This window comes from Balaenoptera borealis, assembly GCF_965194805.1.
Source record: "Balaenoptera borealis genome assembly, chromosome: 3".
Lineage (NCBI taxonomy): Eukaryota > Metazoa > Chordata > Mammalia > Artiodactyla > Balaenopteridae > Balaenoptera > Balaenoptera borealis.
Window position 1 is genome coordinate 67,143,019 of NC_138866.1, and position 23,987 is coordinate 67,167,005.

A 23,987-nucleotide genomic window follows, 5' to 3' on the forward strand; every position below is an offset into this window, starting at 1 on the left:
AATATACTCATTAATAAATAAGGGAAATTTTGATATGACCAACTTAAGCATATTAAATAACTCCAACATACTTCAGATGTGTGATCAGAGTTTTATTTTAATCAGTATAATATATCCTTAAAAAAACCCAAAAGTGATATATGTTACGTAAGAATTCTGAAAAAATAACCCACTGACTAATAAAATAGTTCTCCTAACTCTACTACATAAAAAGTAAAATACACTCTTTAGAAAAATGAAAAGGTTTTCTTTTGTGATGCAAACTATAAGGCTCTAACTTACAAATACGTTTGGAATGTCAACTTCATGGTCCCTTAAATCTTGGTACAAAGTAGGTAGGTTCCTAGACCAGTCTACAAATTTTAGAGAACCACCAAGAATTTATGTTAGATGATTTCTCAAGGAAGCATCTAAAGAGTTTTAACATGGATGCTGTTGCGGGTATAAAAATATGTCCACAAATTTGTTGATACTCCTTCCTTAAAGTGGTGGGAACCAATTCCTTCCCCTTAAGTGTGGGCTAGAATTAACGACTCACCTCTAACAGAATAAAGCAAAAGTAACAGTGGTATGCAACTGTAAAAACTAGGTCATATGGTTCCATCTTGGTGTATATCTATCCCTCTGTCTCTCTCTTTTATCACTTCCTCTGGGAGAAGGCAGATGTCGTGCTGTGAGCAGCCCTATAGCCCAGGAAGTACGGAACTGAGACCTTCTGCCAACAGTTAGGAGGAACTGAGGCCAAAAGCCACGTGAGTGAGCCACTGGAGATGGATACTCCAGCCCAGTCAAGCTTTCAGATGACTGAACCATAGCTGACATCTCAATTGCATCCTCATGAGAGACCCTGAGTCAGAACCACCCAGCTCAGCCAATACCAGATTCCCGTCCTTCAGAAACCATTTGAGAACAGAAATAGTCACAGATGTAGAAAACAAACTTATGGTTACCAAGGGGGAAGTGGGGGGGAGGGAGGGCTAAATTGGGAGATTGGGATTGACACATACACACTACTATATATAAAATAGATAATAAGAACCTACCACATAGCACAGAGAACTCTACTCAATACTCTGTAATGACCTATATGGGAAAAGAATCTAAAAAAGAGTGAATATATGTATATGTATAACTGATTCACTTTGCTGTACAGCAGAAACTAACACAACATTGTAAATCAACTATAAAAATAAAAATTAATTAAAAAAAAGAAACCATTTGAGATAATAAATGTTGCTTAAGCTGCTAAATTTCAGGATAATTAGTTAAGCAGCAATATATAACTAATACAAGAGCCAAGAAATGCTGCATGTGCTCATGGTGCCACTAATATCTTAAGGCAGATTCAGTGAGGTGAGAAGTTGGTAGAGGGAATGCGGAACAAATGAGAGACTAATTCTCAATATGACATCAATTTTTCTTTCTTCTGAGTGACACATAAATTAACCTATTTCCTTTTACACAAATATTTATTACCTTTAGTCAGAACTTTTCTTTCCAGGTTCTCTGTGAAATAAAATACTTTTCTTTTACTTCTTAAGCCTTCAAACAAGTCTTTTCTGAGATTTATCACTAGCAACAATGAAAACAAAGTAGTAAAATGAACAACTCCCTTAGAGACCTAACCATTTTCTCCTTTTTTCCACTGAGGCCCTAAAGGGTTAGACAAAAATAAGCAGGTAATGATGACAGGTATTTCTACGTACCAAGTAATTTCAGAATCTTAGAATTTGATAAATGAAAAATCTTATTTTTACATATAAGCAAAAGGAGATCCAGAAAAGTTAAATGACTTATCCATTTCTCAGAAACCAGCCATCAGGATCGAATTCTCTTCTTTAGAAGAATATCAGATTGCTAGGATTTAATTAAAAATTATACTCACCAAACAATAGTAATGTACAGTGAGATTCCATTTCTCATTAGTTTTCTTTTCTCCATATTTAATAGGACAGTCATCATTTTTTCGACAGAAAACACACGCTAACAGTGAAAAAAGTAATAGATATAAAAATATTTTAAACAAAAACAAAAAAAAACCCTATGGAATTGGTGCTTCTCTCAATTGATGTGTTCAATTCTTTTTGAGAGAGCAAATCACTTTATATTGTTATCAGTAAAGTAAAACTTCCAATACGTACTTCTAAAACAATAATGTGACTTTACATTTTTTTCATTAATCTTTAATGATGAATCCCAGTGTGTTGTTAAAATGGCAACTCATTGAAAACAACCGATTAGGAAACTCTGAAACTCCTCCATCTCTCTAAAGCAATAAAACCTGCCAAATGCTGGTTGTGCATTTGGTTATGCTGCCAAAACCATCAGAATTAACTTTTCAGAAAATCTGAAATCTGATTTAAAAACTTAAAATAATCAAAAGAATGCTTAATAAAGAAACAAGCTGCCAAAATTTGATGAGAGATTTGTGGCATTTTAACTTACCTGCCAACCATCCCCCACTCTCCAGCTGGGCAATGGCCTTAGGCCCATGTTCAATGTGTATTGTTCCTTAGGCCCATGTTCCTGGTGTGGATTGTCTAAGAGGAGGTAATATGGACCTTGTCAAAGAAATGTGATTGTGTGTTCTGACCTGTATGGTGGCTCCCCAAGGGACCGGCTCAGATGCCTGCCCTTGTTCCACCTGCCTCAGAACTTTCTCAGGGCTGGAGTCTGACTGTCAAAAACATTTAAGACAAATATACTAGAGGCAGCAGCTTGAAGCAAAGGATAACAGACAGGGTAAGCAGGTCACAGACCAAAAAGGCTAGGAAAGAAGAGTCTGGAAAAGGAAGATACATAGGAAAATAAGGGCTTTGACAAGCTCCCAAATATACCAGGGAATCTAGAAGGACACCACATGCCCAGGACTGGACGCATGCTCAGAAATGACCCTAGAAACTCCAAGCTTTCACCTCTGGCTGATCTTTAGGCTTGTAGACTCATATAACAAGCCTATATGAAAAAGGAAAGATCCCAAATCAATGACTTTATTTTAACCTTAAAGAACCAGAAAAAGAACAAACTAAACCCAAAACTAGCAGAAGAAAGGAAATAATAAAGATTAGAACAGAGATAAATGACATAGAGAATAGGAAAACAATAGAATAAATATAAACAAAGTTGGTTCTTTGAAAAGGTCAACAAAACTGGCAAACCTTTAGCTAGACAAAGAGAGAAGACTCAAAACTTATAACAAAGCTACAGAAATCAAGTGTGGTAATGACATACAGATAGACATATAGATCAATGGAAAAGAATCCAGAATGACCATACATCTATGGTCAATTAATTTTGAACAAGTATTCCAAGATCATTCCATGGGGAAAGAATAGACTCTTTAACAAATGGGGCTGGGACAATTGGATAGCCACATGCAAGATAATAAATTAAATCCCTATCTCATACCTTATACAAAAATTAATTCAAAATAGATCAAAGACTTAAACATAAGAGCCAAAACTATAAAACTCTTTCTTAGAAGAAAATGCAGGGGTAAATCTTCAAAACCGTGGTTTGGGAATGGTTTTTCAGATATCACGTGACACCAAAAGCAAAAGTAATAATAGATAAATTGGGGCTTCCCTGGTGGCGCAGTGGTTGGAATCTGCCTGCTAATGCAGGGGACACGGGTTCGAGCCCTGGTCTGGGAGGATCCCACATGCCACGGAGCAACTAGGCCCGTGAGCCACAACTACTGAGCCTGCGCATCTGGAGCCTGTGCTCCGCAACAAGAGAGGCCGCGATAGTGAGAGGCCCGCGCACCGCGATGAAGAGTGGCCCCCACTTGCCACAACTGGAGAAAGCCCTAGCACAGAAACGAAGACCCAACATAGCAATCAATCAATCAATAAATAAATAAATCTTTAAAAAAAAAATTAAAAATAATAGATAAATTGGACTTCATCAAAGTTTAAAATTTTCGTGCATCAAAGAACACTATCAACAAAGTGAAAAGATAATCTACAGAATGGTTAAATATACTTGGAAATCATATACCTTTTAAGGGTCTAATGTCCAGAGTATATAAGTATTACAACCCAACAATAAACACACAACTCAATTTTAAAACGGGACAAAGGATCTGAATAAACATTTCTCCAAAGAAGATATAAAATAGCCAATAAGCACATTAAAAGATGCTTAATATCATCAGTCATCAGGGAAATGTAAATCCCACAATGAGATACCACTTCACACCCACTAAGATGGCTACAATAAAAATGTCAGATAATAACAAATGCTGGCAAGGAGCTGGTGAAATCAGAACCCTCATATACTGCTAGTTGAAATGTAAAATGGTACAGCCACTTTGGAAAATAGTCAGCAGTTCCTCAAAAAGTTAAACACAGTTACCATGTGATATAACAATTCCACTCCTGAGTATATATAATACCAAAGAATTAAAAACAGATGTTCAAATATTTGTACACTAATGTTCACATTAGCACTGTTCACAATAGCCAAAAAGGAAAACAAATCAAATTTCCATCAATGGATGGATGAATGGGTAAACAAAATATACCATATCCATACAATGGAGTATCTTTCAGCTATAAAAAGCAATGAAATACTGATACATGCTACAACACGGATGAGCCTAGAAACATTATGCTAAGTCAAAGAATACAAGCACAAAAGGTCACATATTATATGATTCCATTTATACAATAGATACATTATCCAAAATAGGTAAATCCACAGAGACAGACAAAAAGCAGGCTGGTAGTCTCCACGGGTTGAGGACAGGGGAAATGAGAAGTGACTGCCTAATGGATAGAGTTTTCTTTTGGGGGAAAGATAATGTTTTGGAACTAGATAGTGGTAACGGTTGCACAACACTGTGAATGTATGAAGTGCCATCAAATCGTACCCTTCAAAATAGTTAAAATGATGAATTCTATTGATATGTTATATGTATTTTACCACAATAATAAAAAAAATTTCTTAAAGGCAAATTGTAGAGCCAGGGAGATCTGAGTTAAGACTGGGCTCCACACTCTTGCTGTGTAACCTTGAACAAGTCACATAAACACTTTATCGTTCCAGTTCCTCATCTTAAAAATAAGGACAACAATAGCACCTACCTCAAACTATGCCTTAATGAGGATTAAATGAGAGAGTATACAGCAATATAATTAAAAGGGTATGGCACACAGATAGCACTGAATGTTAGTACTATAATTACCAATCCTTTCTATCTTATGATATTTACCTGTTCAGCAAATTTCTAATACCATACTAATAAAACAATAAGAAAATCAGTAGCTGCAAAGACTCTGAGCATCTCAAGGCGGCAAACCAATACAAGATGAAATGAACGTGAATCTAAATGACTGCATGGAGCAGAAACTCCCTACCTGTCCAATCTCCCCTAGCCACTCCACATTGAACTGTAACATGGCCAGTAATAAATGTTTACTGTATTAACCATTAAAACTTCAGGGTTTACCTATTACAGCAGCTAATCTTATTTACCTTAACTAATACATGTAATCAAGAATGGATGTTATGTGTTGAAAATATACTGTATCTCTTAATAGGCTACTCAGAAAATAGATTGCAGGACTGGAAAGAAACAGCATGAGCTAATACTTAATATTGTGAAACATCCCCCCTATATTTGTCCTCCCTCACTCCAGCTTAATAAGCAATAACTGAAAGGCCCTTCCCTCAATCTTTTAAAAGGTTTCAGCTCCCCTTCCTCCCCCATACAGAGTACCTGACCACATTAATTGCAGCAAATTGCCATTTGTTTACTGGACATCTTACACCAGTAGCTCCCGCCTTAACTTCTTCATCCCCAGTGCCTATACTTTCAGCTGTAAGTGTGCATGCAGCTATCAAGAGGAAGAGGAATACAAGGAATTAGCTGAGATTACATAAGAGGAGTCCTTAAGGTGAATGCTGGATGGAGCTGCATCTGCTATATGCTGTGGACCTGTGCTTTCCATCTGTTCTCCTCCTCCCTTTGCCCAGTACCGAGACCCTTGGACACAGAACAGACTAGGTTTCAGGCATGCAGGTTACCTTTCTTTTTATTTGTACTTTGCTGTTGTTTAATTTTAATGTTTAAAATTCAGTAAAATTGTTCTGACTTCATTATATTTATTAAGACCATCTTCTACTATACTCCAGCAAATGATACTGGTTATGTTACAATAATAAAATGAACACATTCATGTAAGTAAAAAACTGAGTCAATCTTAAGAAAAATATTAATAACAGTAATAGGTTGTATTTCCATTTGGCAAATATATGAAGGTAGTCCGTGAATTACTAAGTTTCAGAACTATTAGCACAGTTGATAGAAGTCTGTAGGTAAAAGCAGGAAAGCAAAGTAGAGGAGGTTTAAGAGCACAAATTTCCTTATCCAACATGATATGGAGTTAACAGATACTCTATAAGTGAGAGTCAAGATACAGAGTTTTAAGTGTAATACTTTGAGAGGGAATCAAAAAATAAATTTTATAAAGGGTAGATCAAGGAGAAGTAGTGGCAAAGGAGTATAAAGTAACAATTTAAAATTTTCATCTTCCATAGTAGCTAATCAATATGTACTGTTTATAACTAATAAATGAAGAAAACAACTAAAAGCAAAGGTCTACATCTGTTTGAGGAGGCTGTTGTGGGCGCTAATAGGCAAGTTTTCCTTTTCACGTTAAACTTTCATACGTTGTTTAAATTGTTCTCATCTGCATTTTATCTTTTGTAAGAAGAAAAATCACACAAAAAGGTAAAAAAATCATATTTATTAAATAAGTAATACTGTTTTATTCAGATACAAACCATACTTGATAAATACACATAGAGAATACAAATAATATTTGGCAAATTATCCTTTTCTAGCAGATTTTTGTTGAAATGAATACACACAACATTATATTTTAGTATACAGAAACGTGAACTAAGAATATCAGGAAATTCATTCCTATTGTTTGAGTACCAGTCTAAAAAGATTCATTGTAATAAAAAAGCAAGAGTAAAATATCTTAACATTTTAAATTAAATTTGAAAATATTTTAAATATGGTTACTTACTGGGATTCTGTGAGCCTCCAGGCTTACTTTCATTCATTTTACTAGGAAAAATAAGAATATACAATCAGCCATTTTAATTTTAAAATTCTCAAATTATCCATTTTAATTAGATTTAGTCAGTGTATGATTACAAATACGTTGCATCATTTTTTACTCTAGTACTTAATTTTCTCACCTTTCCAGATCTAAGACCAGTAATTCTCAACAAGGGTGGTAAATTCTGGGGACAGTGTTGAAATTAGAGGGAATGTTTTTTAGTTACCAAAAAGATTAAGATGACTATTGGCATTTAGTGGAAAGGAGCCAGGACTGCAGGACATACCAGGAACAAAGAGACCTACACTTTCTAATTTCTAGCAGTTTCACAAATCTATTGCAGAAAATTCCATAAACACACGATAACAGTCCTTCACCTAGAGTAAACATAAACATTTTAACTTATAAATAATATTTAGTTAGTATCCCAACAACACAGATTTATATTTGAGATCCAATCTCTCCAGCTTCTAATTTCTTACCCCTCTCCCCTGTGCAGATGAATTGCAACTACTGCTTACTTTTAAGTTTACTGTAATTCAGAATAATGATTGAGGTCCAAAATATAGGTAACTTACACGGTTATAGACTAATTTTGCTTTATAAGGAAATCACAATTTCTATGTGGCTCTGTCTTCTCCTCCTCTTTCCCTTCAAACTATCAATACAAGGACCCAAGGCATCTCTCTTGGTTGGACAGTGCAATGAAGTTCTGTCTAGATCTTTATAATATATGTATAGACAGCTATGCTACTTAAAGAAAGGTACCTGAAGTTTCTTACTTACTAGCCTCAGAACTCTGTACTACACAAGCGTTTTCTCATCTTTACAATAGAAGAGAATAAAAGTGAACATCAATCTCGCATGTCACAAAAAAAGTAGCATAGGAATATATAGAGTACCATGCTGAAAAGCCTCCAAATATCACTGGCTACAAGATGATCATACGAAAGCTCTCCAGTGCTATCAAAACATGAACGGGAAAGGTTTTTCCTATTTGTACCAATCTAATAAGTATTCTGTATAGTTTTTCAAAGTGTATTAATATACAGTATTCCACATAGACCAATGGAACAAAAATAAAGAGCCTAGAAACAGACCCAGACTTTTCCAGTCACTTGATTTTTAACAAAGGTACCAAAGCAATTCAGTGAGAAAAAGAAAAGTCTTTTCAACAAATGATGCTGGAAAAAAATGGATCTCCACATGGAAAACAAATGAACCTTGAGATTCACACTTTACACCATAAATAAAAATTAATTTCAAGTGGATCATAGACCTTACTGTAAAAGCTAAAACTATAAAAGTTTTAAAAGAAAAAGTAATGCATTATACTTCATCAAAACTAAAAGCTTCCACTCATCAAAAGATACCATTAAGAAAGTGAATTATGTATGCCACACACTGGGAGAAAATATTTGTAAAAGATGTGTCTGACAAAGACTTATACCCAGAATACATAAAGAACTCCTACAATAATATAAAGCAAACATTTAAAGAAATGGGCAAAAGACATGAACAGACACTTCATGAAGGAAAATATACAAATGGCCAATAAACAAATGAAAAGATGCTCAACATCACTGGTAGTTAAGATGATAAAAATTAAAACCACTATGAAAGACTACTTTATACCTGTAATAATGGCTAAGATTAAAAAGACTATCAACACCAAACATTGGACAGGATATGAAACAACTGGGGAACTCTCATAAACTGTTGATGTGAATAATCAACAATAATCAAAATGGAATAATCATTTTGAAAAGTTTTAGTAGTTTCATAGAAGTTAAACATATATGCCCATGAACTTAGCCTTTGATGTAGGAATTTCACACCCAGGTATACATCCAAGAGCAATAAAAAACATATAGACAAAAAACTTTATACAAAAAAGTTCATAGTAACCACCTTCATGATACTCCAAAACTGGCAGCCTAGAAGTCTATCAACAGGAAAATGGATAAAAAAATTGAAGTATATTAATAAAATGCAATACTACTTAGCAATGAAAAGGTAACAAGTGCTGCAGGATGCAACAAAACAGATGAATCTTATAAATATTATGCTAAGTGAAAGAAACTGTACACTATTCTTATCCACATCATTCCATTCATATGAAGTTCTAGGACAGGCAAAACTAATCTATCATGAAAAATATTAGTGTTTGTCTCTCAAGTGGGAAGATGACTGGAAGGGACTTAAGTAAACTTTCTGAAATATCCTACTTTTGCTAAGAGGATCTAAGTAAGCAACTTTGATAGAGAGAAAAAATCTCGGTTTCTAACGGAGGTACAGAACTACAGATAAGAGCTTTCTGAACACAACAGTCCTCCTCTTACTTTTGTAGTTTTCAAGGAAACACCCTAGGCCCACTTCGTAGCTCAGATCTGATGTTGACTCTTTTACACACAGCCTTGGCTTCGCTTTGACCCCATTAAAACACTACTTCATTTAAATTTCACGTCAATGCCACCCTTCTCCAATATGTTATAAGAAATCTATTTTACCCTTTGCTTGGTGCGAAGTCTTGTGGTTCCTCGGGTCTGCGACCTCTCTCATTGCAATGAGTCAACAAACCTAATTTTATCAGACTACAGATTTATCCCTGGTGGTTTTAGGCTGACTAGGCTAGGAGAGGTGAAAGAATAAGGCAAATGTCACAAAACATAAATAATTGGTGAACCTGTTTAAAGGGTATATAGGAGTTCCTTTTACTATTCATATAACTTTTTTCTAAGTTTAAGATTATATCAAATTAGGGACTTCCCTGGTGGCGCAGTGGTTGGGAGTCCCCCTGCCAGTGCAGGGGACTCAGGTTCAGGCCCTGGTCTGGGAGGCTCCCACGTGCCGTGGAGTGGCTGGGCCCATGTGCCACAGCTGCTCAGCCTGCGCTCTGGAGCCCGCGAGCCACAGCTGCTGGGCCTGCGTGCTACAACTGCTGAAGCCTGAGTGCTGCAACTGCTGAAGCCCGTGCGCCTGGAGCCTGTGCTCTGCAGTGGAGGAGGCCATCACGGTGAGAAGCCCACGCACCGCAACGAAGACCCAACGCAGCCAAAAATATAAATAAATTATTAAAATAAAAAAGATTACATCAAATTAAAAGTTACCCCTGAGGGCTTCCCTGGTAGTGTAGTGGTGAGGAGTCCGCCTGCCAATGCAGGGGACGCGGGTTCAAGCCCTGGTCTGGGAAGATCCCACATACCCTGGAGCAACTAAGCCCGTGCTCCACAACTACTGAGCCTGCGCTCTAGAGCCCGAGAGCCACAACTACTGAGCCCACGCGCCTAGAGCCTGTGCTCCGCAACAAGAGAAGCCACCGCAATGAGAAGCCCACACACCACGATGAAGAGTAGCCCCCGCTCTCCACAACTAGAGAAAGCCGGCGCGTGGCAACAAAGACCCATTGCAGCCAAAAATAAATAAATTAAATAAATAAATTAAAAGAAAAAAAAGTTATCCCCGAATCGGATAATGTTCTAAAGATATTACAAAATTCATATTTTTGACTGGTTCACATCAGCTTTCTTACTAATCCACAGCATCCGAAATAAAACTTTTGTTGCTAAATCCTGGTGATGAATTTCTTTATTTCAATCAACAGTCTCCAAACCAAAACTTCAGAAAAAAAAAATTCACATATTTTTAGTTGGATTTTATCATTTGTTTTCTTCCCAGTACATGAATTTTAAGACTTCCTAAGTGGAAGGAGGAAAACAATGCTAGGTAAGTATATATCTCAATAACAGCCCAAGTCTTAACAACAGTCTTGGTCTTAGAAATAATATCAAAGCATTCCCCCCTTCCTTGAGAAATCATTAACAATTTAATGAAGAGCTCCAGGAAGCCGCTATCAAGAGGTATTCTGAGTCTCTTGCACTGCTTACCTCCACTTGGTCAGTGACACTGTTTGATACTCCTCCCCCTTCAAAATGTGGAGCCTGATTTCCTTCTCCTTGACTGTGGCTATGCTTAGTAACTTCCACCAAAAAGCCTGGCAGAAATGACAAAGTGTAACCAGGTTATAAAAGGCATCATGACTTTCTCCTTGCTCTCTGTCATGGATCACCTGCACTGGTGGAAACTGGCTGCCACGTCATAAAGGCTTTCTTTTAAGGTGCTGCTTGGCGAGGTCTGCTTGGCAAAGAACTGAGGCATTTACCCACATCATACGAGTGAGCCGTTTTAGAAGTAAATTGTCCAGCCCCACTCAGGCCTTCATAAGACTGCAGCCTGGCTGACAGCCTGAGAGCAACTTCATGGGAGACCCTAAGGCAGACCACACAGCTAAGCTGCTCCCAAATTTCTGACCCACAGAAACTGTCAGATAATAAATGTCTGTTGTTTTAAGGCACCAAGTTTTGGAGTGATTTGTTACACAGCAATAGATAACTAACACAATAAAGTAAGCCAAACTCCCTCTCATTCTAGCTGCATGGCTGTTCTTACAGTTTTTTTGGTGGGATCCTTAGGATTTTCAATAAATAAGATCATGTCCTCTGCAAACAGACATTTTTACTTCCTCTTTTCCGACATGGATATAAACTTTCTTTTCCGACATGGATAAAAACTTTCTTTTTCTCATGGATATAACTTTTTCTTGCCTGACTGCCCTGGCTAGGACTTCCAGTACTATACTGAATAGGAGTGGAGAGAGTGGGTACCCTATCTTGTTCCTGATCTTACAGGAAAAGTTTTCAACCTTTTACCGTTGAGTATGATGTTAGCTGTGGGCTTGTCATGTACGGCCCTTATAATGTTGAGGTACATCCCTTCTATACCCAATTTGTTGAGAATTTTTATCATGAAGGGATGTTAAATTTTGTTAAACGTTTTCCTGCACCTTTTGAGATGACTTTGATTTTTATTTCTCCTTCCATTAGTGTGCACACAGGGATAAATCCTGGTTGGTCATGATGTATGATCCTTCTAATGTGCTGCTGAATTTAGTTTGCTAGTGTTTTGCTGAGAATTTCTGCATCTATACTCATCAGGGATATTGGCCTATAGTTTGCTTTTCTTGTAGTGTCTTTAGCTGGCTTTGGTATCAGGGTAATGTTGGCCTCAAAAAATGAGCTTGGGAGTTGAACATACACTTCAGAAAAGAAATAGGACATGGCCAACAAGCAAATGAAAGAAGGAACACTGAAAAATTCTCAAAAATGTAGGGATAAAACAACACAATCTTAAACAAGCAAAAGAGGGAAGAAGAAACCACAGGGAAATTAGAAAATACTTAGAGACCGATGAAAATGAGAACATAACATACTAAAAATCTACAGTATACAGCAAAAAGTGATCAGAGGGAAATTTATGTCTGTAATGCAGACACTGAAAAAGAAGATCCCAAAACAATAACTTAACTTTATACCTCAAGGAGCTAGAAAAAGAAGAGCAAACTAAAACCAAACCTAGTAGAAGGAAAGAATTCATAAAGATTAGAGTGGAGATAAATGTAAAGAAAAGAAAAAGAGAGTAAAATCAAAAGTTGGTTCCTTAAAAAGATCAACTAAATTGACAAACCTTTAGCTAGACTAGTCATTTGACAAAATCCAACACTCTTTCATGATAAAAAATACTCATCAATCTAGGAATAGAAGGCAACTTCCTCAGCATGATAAAGAGCATCTTTGAAAAACCCAGCTGACATCAAACTCAATGGTGAAAAACTGGAAACTTTCCACATAAGATCCAGAGCAAAACAATGATGTTCACTCTCACCATATCTATTCAACATTGTACTAGAAGTTCTAGCCAGAACAATTAGGCAAGAAAAGAAATAAAAAGCATCCAAACTGAAAGCAAGAAGTAGCTCTTCTTGCAGAAGCCATGATCTTATATGCAGGAAATCCTAATGAATTCATAAAACACTGTGAGTTAATAAACAAATTCAGCAAAGTGGCAGGACACAAGGTGAACACACAAAAAAATCAGACAAATTTCTACACGATAGCAAAGAACAATCCATAAAGAAAATTAAGAAATCCATTTCATTTACAATACCATCAAAAAGAATGAACTACTTAGGAATAGATGTAACAAAGAGGTGCAAGATTTGTACACTGAAAGCCATTAAATATTGCAAAAAGAAATTAAAGAACCCAAATAAATGGAAAGAACTCTGTTCATGGTTGAAAGACTTAATATTGTTAAGATGGCCATACTCCCCAAAGCAATCTACAGATTCAGTGTAATCCTTATCAAAATCCAATGGCCATTTTTGTAGAAATGGAAAACCTGATCCTAAAATTCATAAGAAATTACAAGGGACCTTGAATAGTCAAAACAATGCAAAAAGAAAAAGTTGAATGAATCATACTTCCCAATTTGAAAACTTACTACAAAGCTACAGTAATTTAAAAAAGGTGGGATGGGACTGGCATAAGGAAAAACATAGAGAAAAAGTTAAGAGTCAAGAAATAAACACATACATATATGATCAATTAATTTTCAACAAGGATGTCAAAACCATTGAATGGAGAAAGAATAGTCTCCTCAGCAAATGGTGCTATGACAATTGGGTAGCCTCATGTAAAGGAATAAAGTTGGACCTCTACCTCACACTAGATACAAAAATTAACTCAAAATGGATTCAAGATTTAGTAAGTAAGAGCCAAAACTATAAAAATCTTAAAAGAAAACATAGTATTATGTAAATCTTCATGACCTTGGATTTGGCAACGGTTCCTTATGTATGACACCAAAATCATAGCAGCAAATAAATAAATAAATAAATTGGACTACGTAATCAAGACAGTGAAAACACAATCCCCAAAATGGAAGAAAATATTTGAAAATCATATACTTGATAAGGATCTAATATCCAGAATATGTAAGAAACTCTTAGAACTCAACAACAAAAAGACAAATAACAGAACTTAAAAATAGGGAAAGGATCTGAATAGACATTTCTCCAAAGAAAATACTTAAATGGTCAACAAGCACATGAAAAAATGCTCAACATCATTACTCCTTAGGGATATGCAAATGAAAACAACAATGAGAATACCACTTGATGCCTGCTAAGGTGATGATAATTTTTTAAAATAAGCACTGCAAAGGATATGGAGAAATTGGAACCCTCATACATTGCTAATGGGAATGTAAAATGGTACAGCTACTATGGACCAACAGTTTGGCAGTTGTTCAACACATCAGAGAGTTGCCACATCACCCAACAATCACACTAGGTACAGGTATTCCCCACTTGTCAAACGTTCCCTTTATGCCACTTCACTTCTACAAAAGACCTATATTAATACCTGTTTTTGCTAACCAAAGAAATCAAAAAAAAGATTTTCACCTTTATAAAAAAAGATAATTACTTCTTCACTCTATGCCATTTCAGCCTACAAAAGGTTCCACAGGAATGTTCTACTTTCAGATGGCTGGGGAAACCTGTACTTACTGAAAAGATTTGAAAACAGGTATTCAAACAAAAACTTGTACAAAGATGTTCATAACAGCACTATTCACTATAGCTAAAAAACAGAAACAACTCATTTGTCTGTCAACTGATTAACAGGTATACAAAATGTGGTATATCCATACAATAGAATATTATTCTGCTATTAAAAAATATGTAGTACTGATTTATGCGACAACATGGATGAACCTCAAAAACATACTAAGTAAAAGAGGCCAGAAACAAAAGGTCAGATATTGTATAATCCCACTTATATGAAATATCTAGAATAGGTAAATCCATAGAGACATAAAGCAGATTTGTGGTTCCTAGGGATGGCGAAATAGGAAATGCGAAGTGACTGCCTAATGGGTATGAGTTTTCCTTTTGGGGTGATGAAAATGTTTTGGAACTTGATAGAGGTGATGGTTGCACAACACTGTGAATGTACTAAATGGCACTGAATTGTATACTTCAAAATGGTTAATTTTATGAATGTGAATTTTATTACAATAAAAAAAGTTAAATGGACACCTACCATATGACGCAACCAAGAGAAATAAAGGCATATATGTTCACTGTACACAAATGTCCATAGCTGTTTTACCTGTAATAGCCAAAAACTATAAACAACCTAAATGCCCATCAACAGACAACTGATAAAACAAATAGTGGAATATTCATATAATGAAATACAATTACTAAAACTCACTGAACTATATACTCTTAAAATGGGTTAATTTTATTCTATACTATTATATTACCAGACAGATGTTTAAAAGTTAACAACCACCATTAAAAAATAAAGATATTTATTTAAATTAAAAGGAAAAGCACCAGGTAAGAAGCTTGTAAGTCACCCCTCCATCCAAAGAGCAAGAGCTGAAAAGACTGAAAAACCAACAACACTTCTTGGATCTGTAAGAAGGGAGGACACAGCAAGCCACTGCCTCCAAGACTGGAGAAAAAGGTGAATACAGGGAGTCACAGCTTACCTGAGCAGAGTTACCAGCTGAAACTGCTGTAGGATCCAGCACTGCAGTGGGAAAACCTGAACTATAATTGACTAATTGATTGCTGGAGGCTCAGTGTGGACAACTTTGAGAGTTAAAAACTCAAGGGGCATCCAATCATGGGGCCTCTCACAATACTGTGAGATTTATCACCAGGAACTCAGCGAGGGTCCACAGTAAATATCAGAGAAAAATCCCCTTGTGATTTTGGCAAGGGGAGGGGAAAAGGTGCCATTTTGAAATACACCAAAGCACTCTGTTCTTCTTAATAAGGCCTGCCCTCAAGAGAAACTAGTTAACCAGAGCCTAAGCTGCTGGGGTATTATCAGAGCCTAAATGACCCAGGGAAAGGAAACACCCAACTCCAGCATAATGTAGCCATCCCACATAAGAGGGGAGAAAAAAGCTGAGATACTTGTGAACTTCAAAGTCCAGAGGCATAGGCTCACAAAAAGACTGAGACTTAAATCACAGGACTATAAAACACTTCCCCTTCTTCCACACCTTACCACCATGGTACTAATGGCTTATTTACAATTCCTTTTACTCAGTACCTCATGTCTGGCTATCAAGAAAAAACTTACAAGACATATCAAAGAGCAAAAAGCACAATTTGAAAAGGCAGAGCAAACATCAGAACCAAACATGACAGGGATGTTGGATTTATCAGAACAGGAATTTGAAATTATGATTAATATGCTAAGGGCGCTAATGGATAAAGTAGACAATACACAAGACCAGACAGGCAATGTAAGCAGAGAAATGGAAATTCTAAGAAAGAATCAGAAAGAAATGCTACAGATCAAAAATATTAATGGAAACGAAGAATTGTTTGATAGGATTACTAGTAGATGGGACAAGGCTGAGGAGAGACCTCTGAGCGTAAAGATAACTCGACAGAAGCTTTGAAAACTAAAAAGCAAAGAGGACAAAAACTGAAAAAAAACAACATAATATCCAAGGACTGTGAGACACCACAGAGAGTGTAACAAAAGTGTTCTAGGAATACCAGAAGAGAGAAAGGAACAGGAGAAATATTTGAAACAATAACAAATTAATGTCAGACACCAAACCACAGATCCAGAAAGTTCCAGAAAACCAAGCAGGATAACTGCCAAAAAACTACACCTAGGTCTATCATTTCAAACTACAGAAAATCAACGGTAAAGAAAAAAATCCTGAAAAAAAGCTACAGGGGGAAAAAAAATCTTACCTATAGAGGAACAAAGGCAGGAATTATATCCAACTTCTCAGAAACAATGCAAGCAAAAAGAGAGTGGAGTGAAATATTTAAAGCATTGGGGGGTGGGAGGGAGGAGAAAAACCAACCTAGAATTCTGTATCCTGTGAAATTACCCTTCAGAAATGTAAGAGAAATAAAGACTTCCTCAAACAAAAACTGATGGAATATTTTGCCAGTAGACCTGCCTTGTGAGAAATGTTAAAAGTTCTTGAGAGAGAAAGAAAATGATATAGATCAGAAATTCAGATCTACATAAAGTATCAGGCAAAGAATAAGTAAAGGTAAAATAAACTGTTTTATTTTTCTTATTCTTAATAATGAGTTAACAGTTTTTCAAAATAACAATAGCACCAATGTATTTGATTATGTATTAGTTGTGTACTGCAAACTCTAGGGCAACCACTAAAAAAAGTTAAAAGAGTATAACTGATATCTTAAGAAAGGAGAGAAAATCATATAAAATGCTCAGTTAAAATCACAAAAAGCAGGGACTTCCCTGGCGGTCCAGTGGTAAAGAATCCGCCTTCAAATGCCGGGGACGCAGGTTCAATCCCTTGTTGGGGAACTAAGATCCCACATGCCGCAGGGCAACTAAGCCCGTGCACACCACAACTACTGAGCCCGTGCACCTCAACTAGAGAGCCCACATGCCGCAACCTACAGAACCCACACGCTCTGGAGCCCGTGCACCACAACTAGAGAGAAAAAACCCACAGGCCACAACTAGAGAGAAGCTCACACACTGCAACAAAGAGCCCATGTGCTGCAACAACAAAAAAAGATCCTGCATGCTGCAACGAAGATCCCAGATGCCACAACAAAGACCCAATGCAGCCAAAATAAATAAATAAATAAAAATAAATAAATGAAAAGACAGATCCTTGTTTAAAAAAAATCACAAAAGACAGAAAAAGAGTAGAGACAAATATAGGAACAAAGAACAAGGGTAGCAAATAGAAAACAGTAACAAATATGGTAGCTATTAATCTAACTATATCAATAATCACTTTGAACGTCAATGGTCTAAATGCACCAATTAAAAGACAGATTTAAAGACGAAGACCTACTAGAGAATGGACTTGAGGATGCGGGGAGGGGGAAGGGGAAGCTGGGACAAAGTGAGAGAGTGGCATGGACATATATATATACACTATCAAATGTAAAACCGATAGCTAGTGGGAAGCAGCCGCACAACACAGGGAGATCAGCTCAGTGCTTTGTAACCACCTAGAGGGGTGGGATAGGGAGGGTGGGAGGGAGGGAGACACAAGAGGGAAGAGATATGGGGATACATGTATATGTATAACTGATTCACTGTTATAAAGCAGAAACTAACACACCATTGTAAAGCAATTATACTCCAATAAAGATGTTAAAAAAAAAAAAAAGATTTGTCAGAGTGGATCAAAAAATAAGACCTAACTATACGTTGTCTCAAGATGTCCACTTTATACATAGATTAAAAGTAAACAGATGGAGAAAATATACCATGCTAACATTAATCAAAAGAAAGCAGGAGTAGCTATATTAATTTCAGAAACAGCAGACTTCAAAGTAAGGAAATTTATCAGCAATAAAGAAGGACATTACATAATGATAAAGGGGTCAATTTCCCAAGAAGGTATAAAATACTTAACATGTATGTACCTAACAACAGAATGTTAAAATATATGAGGCAAAAACTAATAGAACTGCAAAGAGAAGCAGATGAATACACAACCATAGTTGGAGCCCTCAACATCCCCTCTATCAGAAATGGATAGATCCGGCACAAAGAGAATCAGTAAGGACAACACTCACCTTGGTGTTTACCCAAAGGTGGTAAAAACTTATGTCCACATCAAAACCTTCACACGGATGTTTACAGCATCTTTATTCATAATTGCCAAAACCTGGAAGCACCTAAGATCTCCTTCAGTAGATGACCAGATAAACAAACTATGGTACACCCAGACAATGAAATATTATTCAGTGCTAAGAAAAAAAAAAAAAAGCTATCAAGCCATGAAAAGACATGGGGGAAACCTAAATGCAGATTACTAAGTTAAAGAAGCCAATCTGAAAAGGCTACATACTGTATGATTCCACCTATATGATATTCTGGAAGAGGCAAAACTATGGAGATAGTAAAAAGATCAGTGGTTACAAAGGGCAAAGGAGGGATGAGTAGGTGAAGCACATATGATTTTTAAAACAGTGAAAATACTGTGTATGATACCATAATAATAGATACATGTCATCATTCATTTGTCCAAACCCATAGAATGTATAACAGCCAGAGTGAACTATAATTTAAACTATAGACTTTGAGTGATTACCTTGTGTCATTGTAAGCTCGTCAGTTATAACAAATGTACCACCCTAGCGGGGGATGTTGATAATGGGAGAGGTTATGCATGTGTGGGGGTGGGGTACACGGGAAATCTCTACCATCTTCCCCTCAATTTTGCTGTGAACCTAAAACTGCTCCTATAAAAATATACTCCTTCTTATTAGCAAAGCAGAAATGGAGACAAAGATGTAGAGGACAAACATATGGACACCAAGGGGGGAAAGAAGGGGGGTGGGATGAATTGGGACATTGGGATTGAGATAAATACACTACTGATACTATGTATAAAATAGATAACTAATGAGAACCCACTGTACAGCTCAGGGAACTCTACTCAATGCTCTGTGGAGACCTAAATGGGAAGGAACTCCAAAAAAGAGGGGATATACGTATACATATAGCTGATTCACTTTGCTGTACGGCAGAAACTAGCACAACATTATAAAGCAACTATACTCCAATAAATATTAATTTAAAAAAAACAGTTGAAAACCCTAATTAGTTAATACAGTAATGAATAAACTTTTTTGCTTCATGTAAAATGTGTTTATAAAAAATATTCGAAAGTTATATGTTTTGTCTTAAAAAATAAAAATATAGTCTTAAAAAAAGGAAAAGCAATAAAGTTATGTTTATATTGACTTACTTTATAGCTAGTCTTCCAGAAATAGGTTTTCCCTCCCTCCCTCTCTATATATTGGCTCCCTGTGCCCACTGTTCATGTTTCTTCATCACTCCATTGTCATCTCAGCACATAAAGACCTTTCCAGCTTGGTTACCAATAGTTTCTTGGTATCCCAATTCCAAATTCAAGAAGAAACAATGTGAATGGTTTAGCCTGCATCAGATATTCAGCTCTGATTCAAATACATGGTGCTACTTTGGCTGGAGAAGGTATGTGGGATGAGAGCATTATTAGGATCATATGCTCCTTAGTCCAACCCCTTACCCACTGCCCACTGGTCCTTAGAATGATGTGCCTACAACGTTGGCAGGTTTTTAAAGAAAAGGTTGTGGGCAAGGAGGTCAGGTAACAGTCTTAACTGTTCAAACTGAAAAGGAAAGGCAAACGTTTCTGGTTTTAATTTCCCAATATTTCCTTAATTTAGAATTGAATTAATGTTGGGACTTCCCTGGCAGTCCAGTGGTTAAGACTCCACACTTCCACTGCAGGGGGTGCAGGTTCAACCCCTGGTCAGGGAACTAAGATCCTGCATGCTGTGTGGTGTGGCCAAAAAAAAAAAAAAAAAAAAAAAAAAAAAATATATATATATATATATAGAATTGAATTACTGTAGAAGTGAACATTCATGTACAAATGAGGCTAATTCTCTGTTATAAAGTTAATTCTTAAATTACACTTAACATATATCATTCTTATAATAAAAAAAAATCCTGCACAGGAGGAAATTAAATGCAAAAAAAACCCAAAAACAAACAGACAAAAAAAAAAAAAGCTTTTTTTTTTAAAGTTACTAAATCTTTCAGTGCTTCAGTTTCTTCACCTTAATATAGGGATAATAATAAAACGGCTGTAAAGGCTAAGTGAGAAATATGTATAAAGCATTTGGAGTTCTGTGAATATTAGCAAATACTGCTCTAAATTTTTTCCCACATGACATGTCTTCTGAGCCTACAATTTCAATACTTATTTTTCCATAGTTGTGAAATTTACAAACTATATGCTATCACTAAAATCCCTCTACTAACCTACACAGAATTATATTGTCATCTTTTAATTTTTAACTTTTTCAGCTTAATAAGATACAATGTGTTAAAACTGTTACACACCCTGAACATACACAGTTTCAGACTGTAAGGATACTTACTGTTCTGCACCTAGAATTGCAGATACAGAGACAAAGAAGATGGGAGCTCTCAGTCTAGTGCTATTTTGTTTGCAACTAAACTGCACTGAGGAAGAAGCACTCTACTGGGGGAAGTCTAGGAAAGTACGTGAAACCCACTGGATAAAATTTTAAGGAGAAATAAAAAAGGTCAATGGCTAAGTATGCATAAACATGATAGAGAATAGATTTGGAGAATTGTGGTAGTATGACAGAACATCACAGGTTGGAAAAAAATGGTGGAATATTATGAAGCTGATTCTTAAAAACAGAGGTTGGAACCAGATTGAGAAGGGCTTTGTAAAAAAAAAAAAAGAAAAGAAAAAAGAAAAAGCTAAGAAATTTGAAATATATATGGTAGACAATGGGAAGCCATCAGAGATTTTTATAGAGCAACATTTGGAAGGAGAGATTGCAGACAGGGGCAGGAAGCATTACAATCAATCAATCAGTAAGAGTTATAAATTTTCTAACTAAATCTAGTTTTTGACCCCAGTTAAACATTTTACTAGTTGTGTGAGAACAAATTACAGAACCTCTCTTAGCCTCAGTTTTCTTATGTGAAAATTCCAGTACATATCTCAGTGTTATTTGCGAAGATTAATGAGATAATGTATGTAAATACTGCACAATGCTTAGTTACCCAATATAATAGGAGATATATGTATCATTTACTATGTGCCACACACTATTCTAAGATTTTAATACGTACTGATTCATTTGATTCTCCCAACAGCCCTACAAGATAGGTATTGTTATTATCTCCACTATAGTTGAGGGAATCGGAAGCACTGAAAGGTTAAGCAGCTTCCTCAGGGTCAGGCAACTACCAAGTCGTGGAGATGAAATTCAAATGCAAGCAATCTGGGTCCAGTTTCATGCCCTTAACCAACATATTACAATGCCTCTCTAAGAAAGATCAAGTCAGTGTTTTAAAAATTCTGGTCAAGTTTTCTAACCTTCAAGTTAAATTTACAGAACCCCATCCTCCAGACCTATGGGATCAGAATCTCTGAGATCGGAAATACAGGAATCAGCACTTGACAAACCCTTCAAGGTAATGTGTACACAATAAAAGTTGAAACTCACTGATTTAGGTAGATAGAGCAAAAATCCAAAGAAAAGAGTCCAGGTAAGGAAAAGGAACAGATTAAAATGTAGAGACTAACCTTTTTTGGAAATTACCATTTGCTGGTAGCTTATATGAAATAAACAGAACCTTAAGGTTTGAATAAGCAAAACTTAACAAAGTATAGCTTATATCTTTGCTGCAGTCTTACACAAAATGTTTAAATTTTAACGATAACTACTGAATATTTAAATTTATTTTTCCTGGCTAATAACGAAACAAAAGTTCATTACCAGGGATGGGGGAGTAGGAGTAGCCAGCATGGATGAAGGAACGTTTATTCTGAATATTATTAAATCCTACTTTTTAAAAGAAATTTATACATTTATATGGTAAGATACCCTGGTGTTAAAACCTTAAAAGAAGCATAAAATATCTGATCCTATAAAGCAACAAAATTACTCTGACAGTTTTCAATAAGGCAAGATATAAAATTTCTACACACTTAAATGCTCACTTATAGTTTACATGTAGGATAAACATTTAAATTATTCCAGAAAGCATGACTTTGTTAGAAGGTTAGAGTTTGATATCTGAGGTAGTTAGTCATTAAAAATAAATAAAACAAAAAACCGAAAAAGAGAAAACCCGAAGCTGGAAACATTAGTAGAGTACTTTCAAAATGACTCCCCAATAACCCAGTTGGCCAATGAATGAAGGGGGTGAAAAGGCAGGTCTGTGGAACTAAACCTCATCCCTATTGTTAGCAAACTAAGACCCCTGTGAATCACCGCTGTTACAACATAGCCAGTTTAAATGAGCAAGAGTCTCGGATTTTTGCGTTACGTGAAAAACGTCAACCGTGAAAGAAAAATATCCGTGTTTTGAACACAAAGGATACTCAGATTTCAGTTTAAATCCCCACCAGGCATTTCAAAGGCTGTCAATTACCTGCGGTCCAGAGTAATAAAGACTACTCCTCTTCGGAGGTACTCGGATTCCCCCAGAGGATCTCTTCATTCTAAACCTGCCCCCAACCTTCCATCTTTAATAAAGAAAGATTCTTTTGCTTACGGTAAAGCTTTCGCAATAACTACTGTTGAAGCTTCAGCGTTCGAGACGAATTGGCGGAAATACTGAACTGCGATTACCAGAAAGTCAGAGATTAAACAAGGTTTAATCTCGGGGGTGGTCTGGCTTCTGAATCCTCAGTACTCTATAGAGTTGGCCTGTGTGCGCCAACCGTCTGCCCCGACTTCCCAAAGTCCCCACGTCCGGCCCCACAACCCGGCACCCCCAAAGGCACTCCGAGGCCCCCGCTATACTGTCCCGCCTCCTGACCCCCTGTGCCATCCGAGGGTTCCGCTTCTCCCCCTGAAATACTCAGTTCCTTGCCGTTCGCCATCCACTCACCGAGGCGCGCTGGGCAGAAGTTCCAGAGCGGCCGTGTCACTTTTCCCTTCTCGCGCTGCGCCACACGCCATCCGGGAGCTGCCCCATCCAACGGCCCACACAATTCAAATTCGTCCACTTCCGCCTGCAACCCGGAAGGAGGGCTCAGCTCCGCCCCTCAAAGGCGGGGCCCGCGGCGACGCGGGAGTTGTGGAAGGGCGAGGCGCCCACCGCTGTTATTCCGCGGAGTGCCGTCTCTGCTCGGTCCTTTTCCGTTCAGTTTCTTTTGTCTCTCTCCCTACTTAGGTCCAGAGAGAAGTGCGGGAGCGGGGTTGGTGTTGCTGCCGGGTGGCTCGTGAGAGGATCCTCTTGTTTCTGAAGTGGATCGAGACATGCTGAATTTTCTTCACTTCCAGGAAAGGAGAGAATAAAAGCACTAACCGAGTCCGGACGTTTTTACCCCTCTGCCGTCTCTTAAACACGAGCTACAGCCGGAAGGAAGAAACGAACCCTCCGCATACTTAGTACGGGGTTTCTTTGGGTCTCCTGAGACCTGTCGCGGCACAGTCAGGGCTTTTAACCTCTTTCCCTCCCCTGTTTGAGGGAGACA

At 36.9% G+C, this 23,987-nt stretch overlaps 1 protein-coding gene across 1 annotated transcript in view; it reads right to left on the reverse strand.

Moving 5' to 3' along the window:
- The window catches only part of G2E3 (G2/M-phase specific E3 ubiquitin protein ligase), a 58,403-nt gene extending 34,862 nt beyond the window's left edge, over nucleotides 1-23,541 (reverse strand). Inside the window, 3 exon segments of the mRNA XM_082384111.1 lie at nucleotides 1,886-1,983; nucleotides 7,041-7,081; nucleotides 23,399-23,541. Of these exon segments, the coding sequence (XP_082240237.1) occupies nucleotides 1,886-1,983; nucleotides 7,041-7,081; nucleotides 23,399-23,469 (210 nt within the window). The 5' untranslated portion in view covers nucleotides 23,470-23,541.
- Between the last annotated feature and the right edge of the window lie 446 nt (nucleotides 23,542-23,987).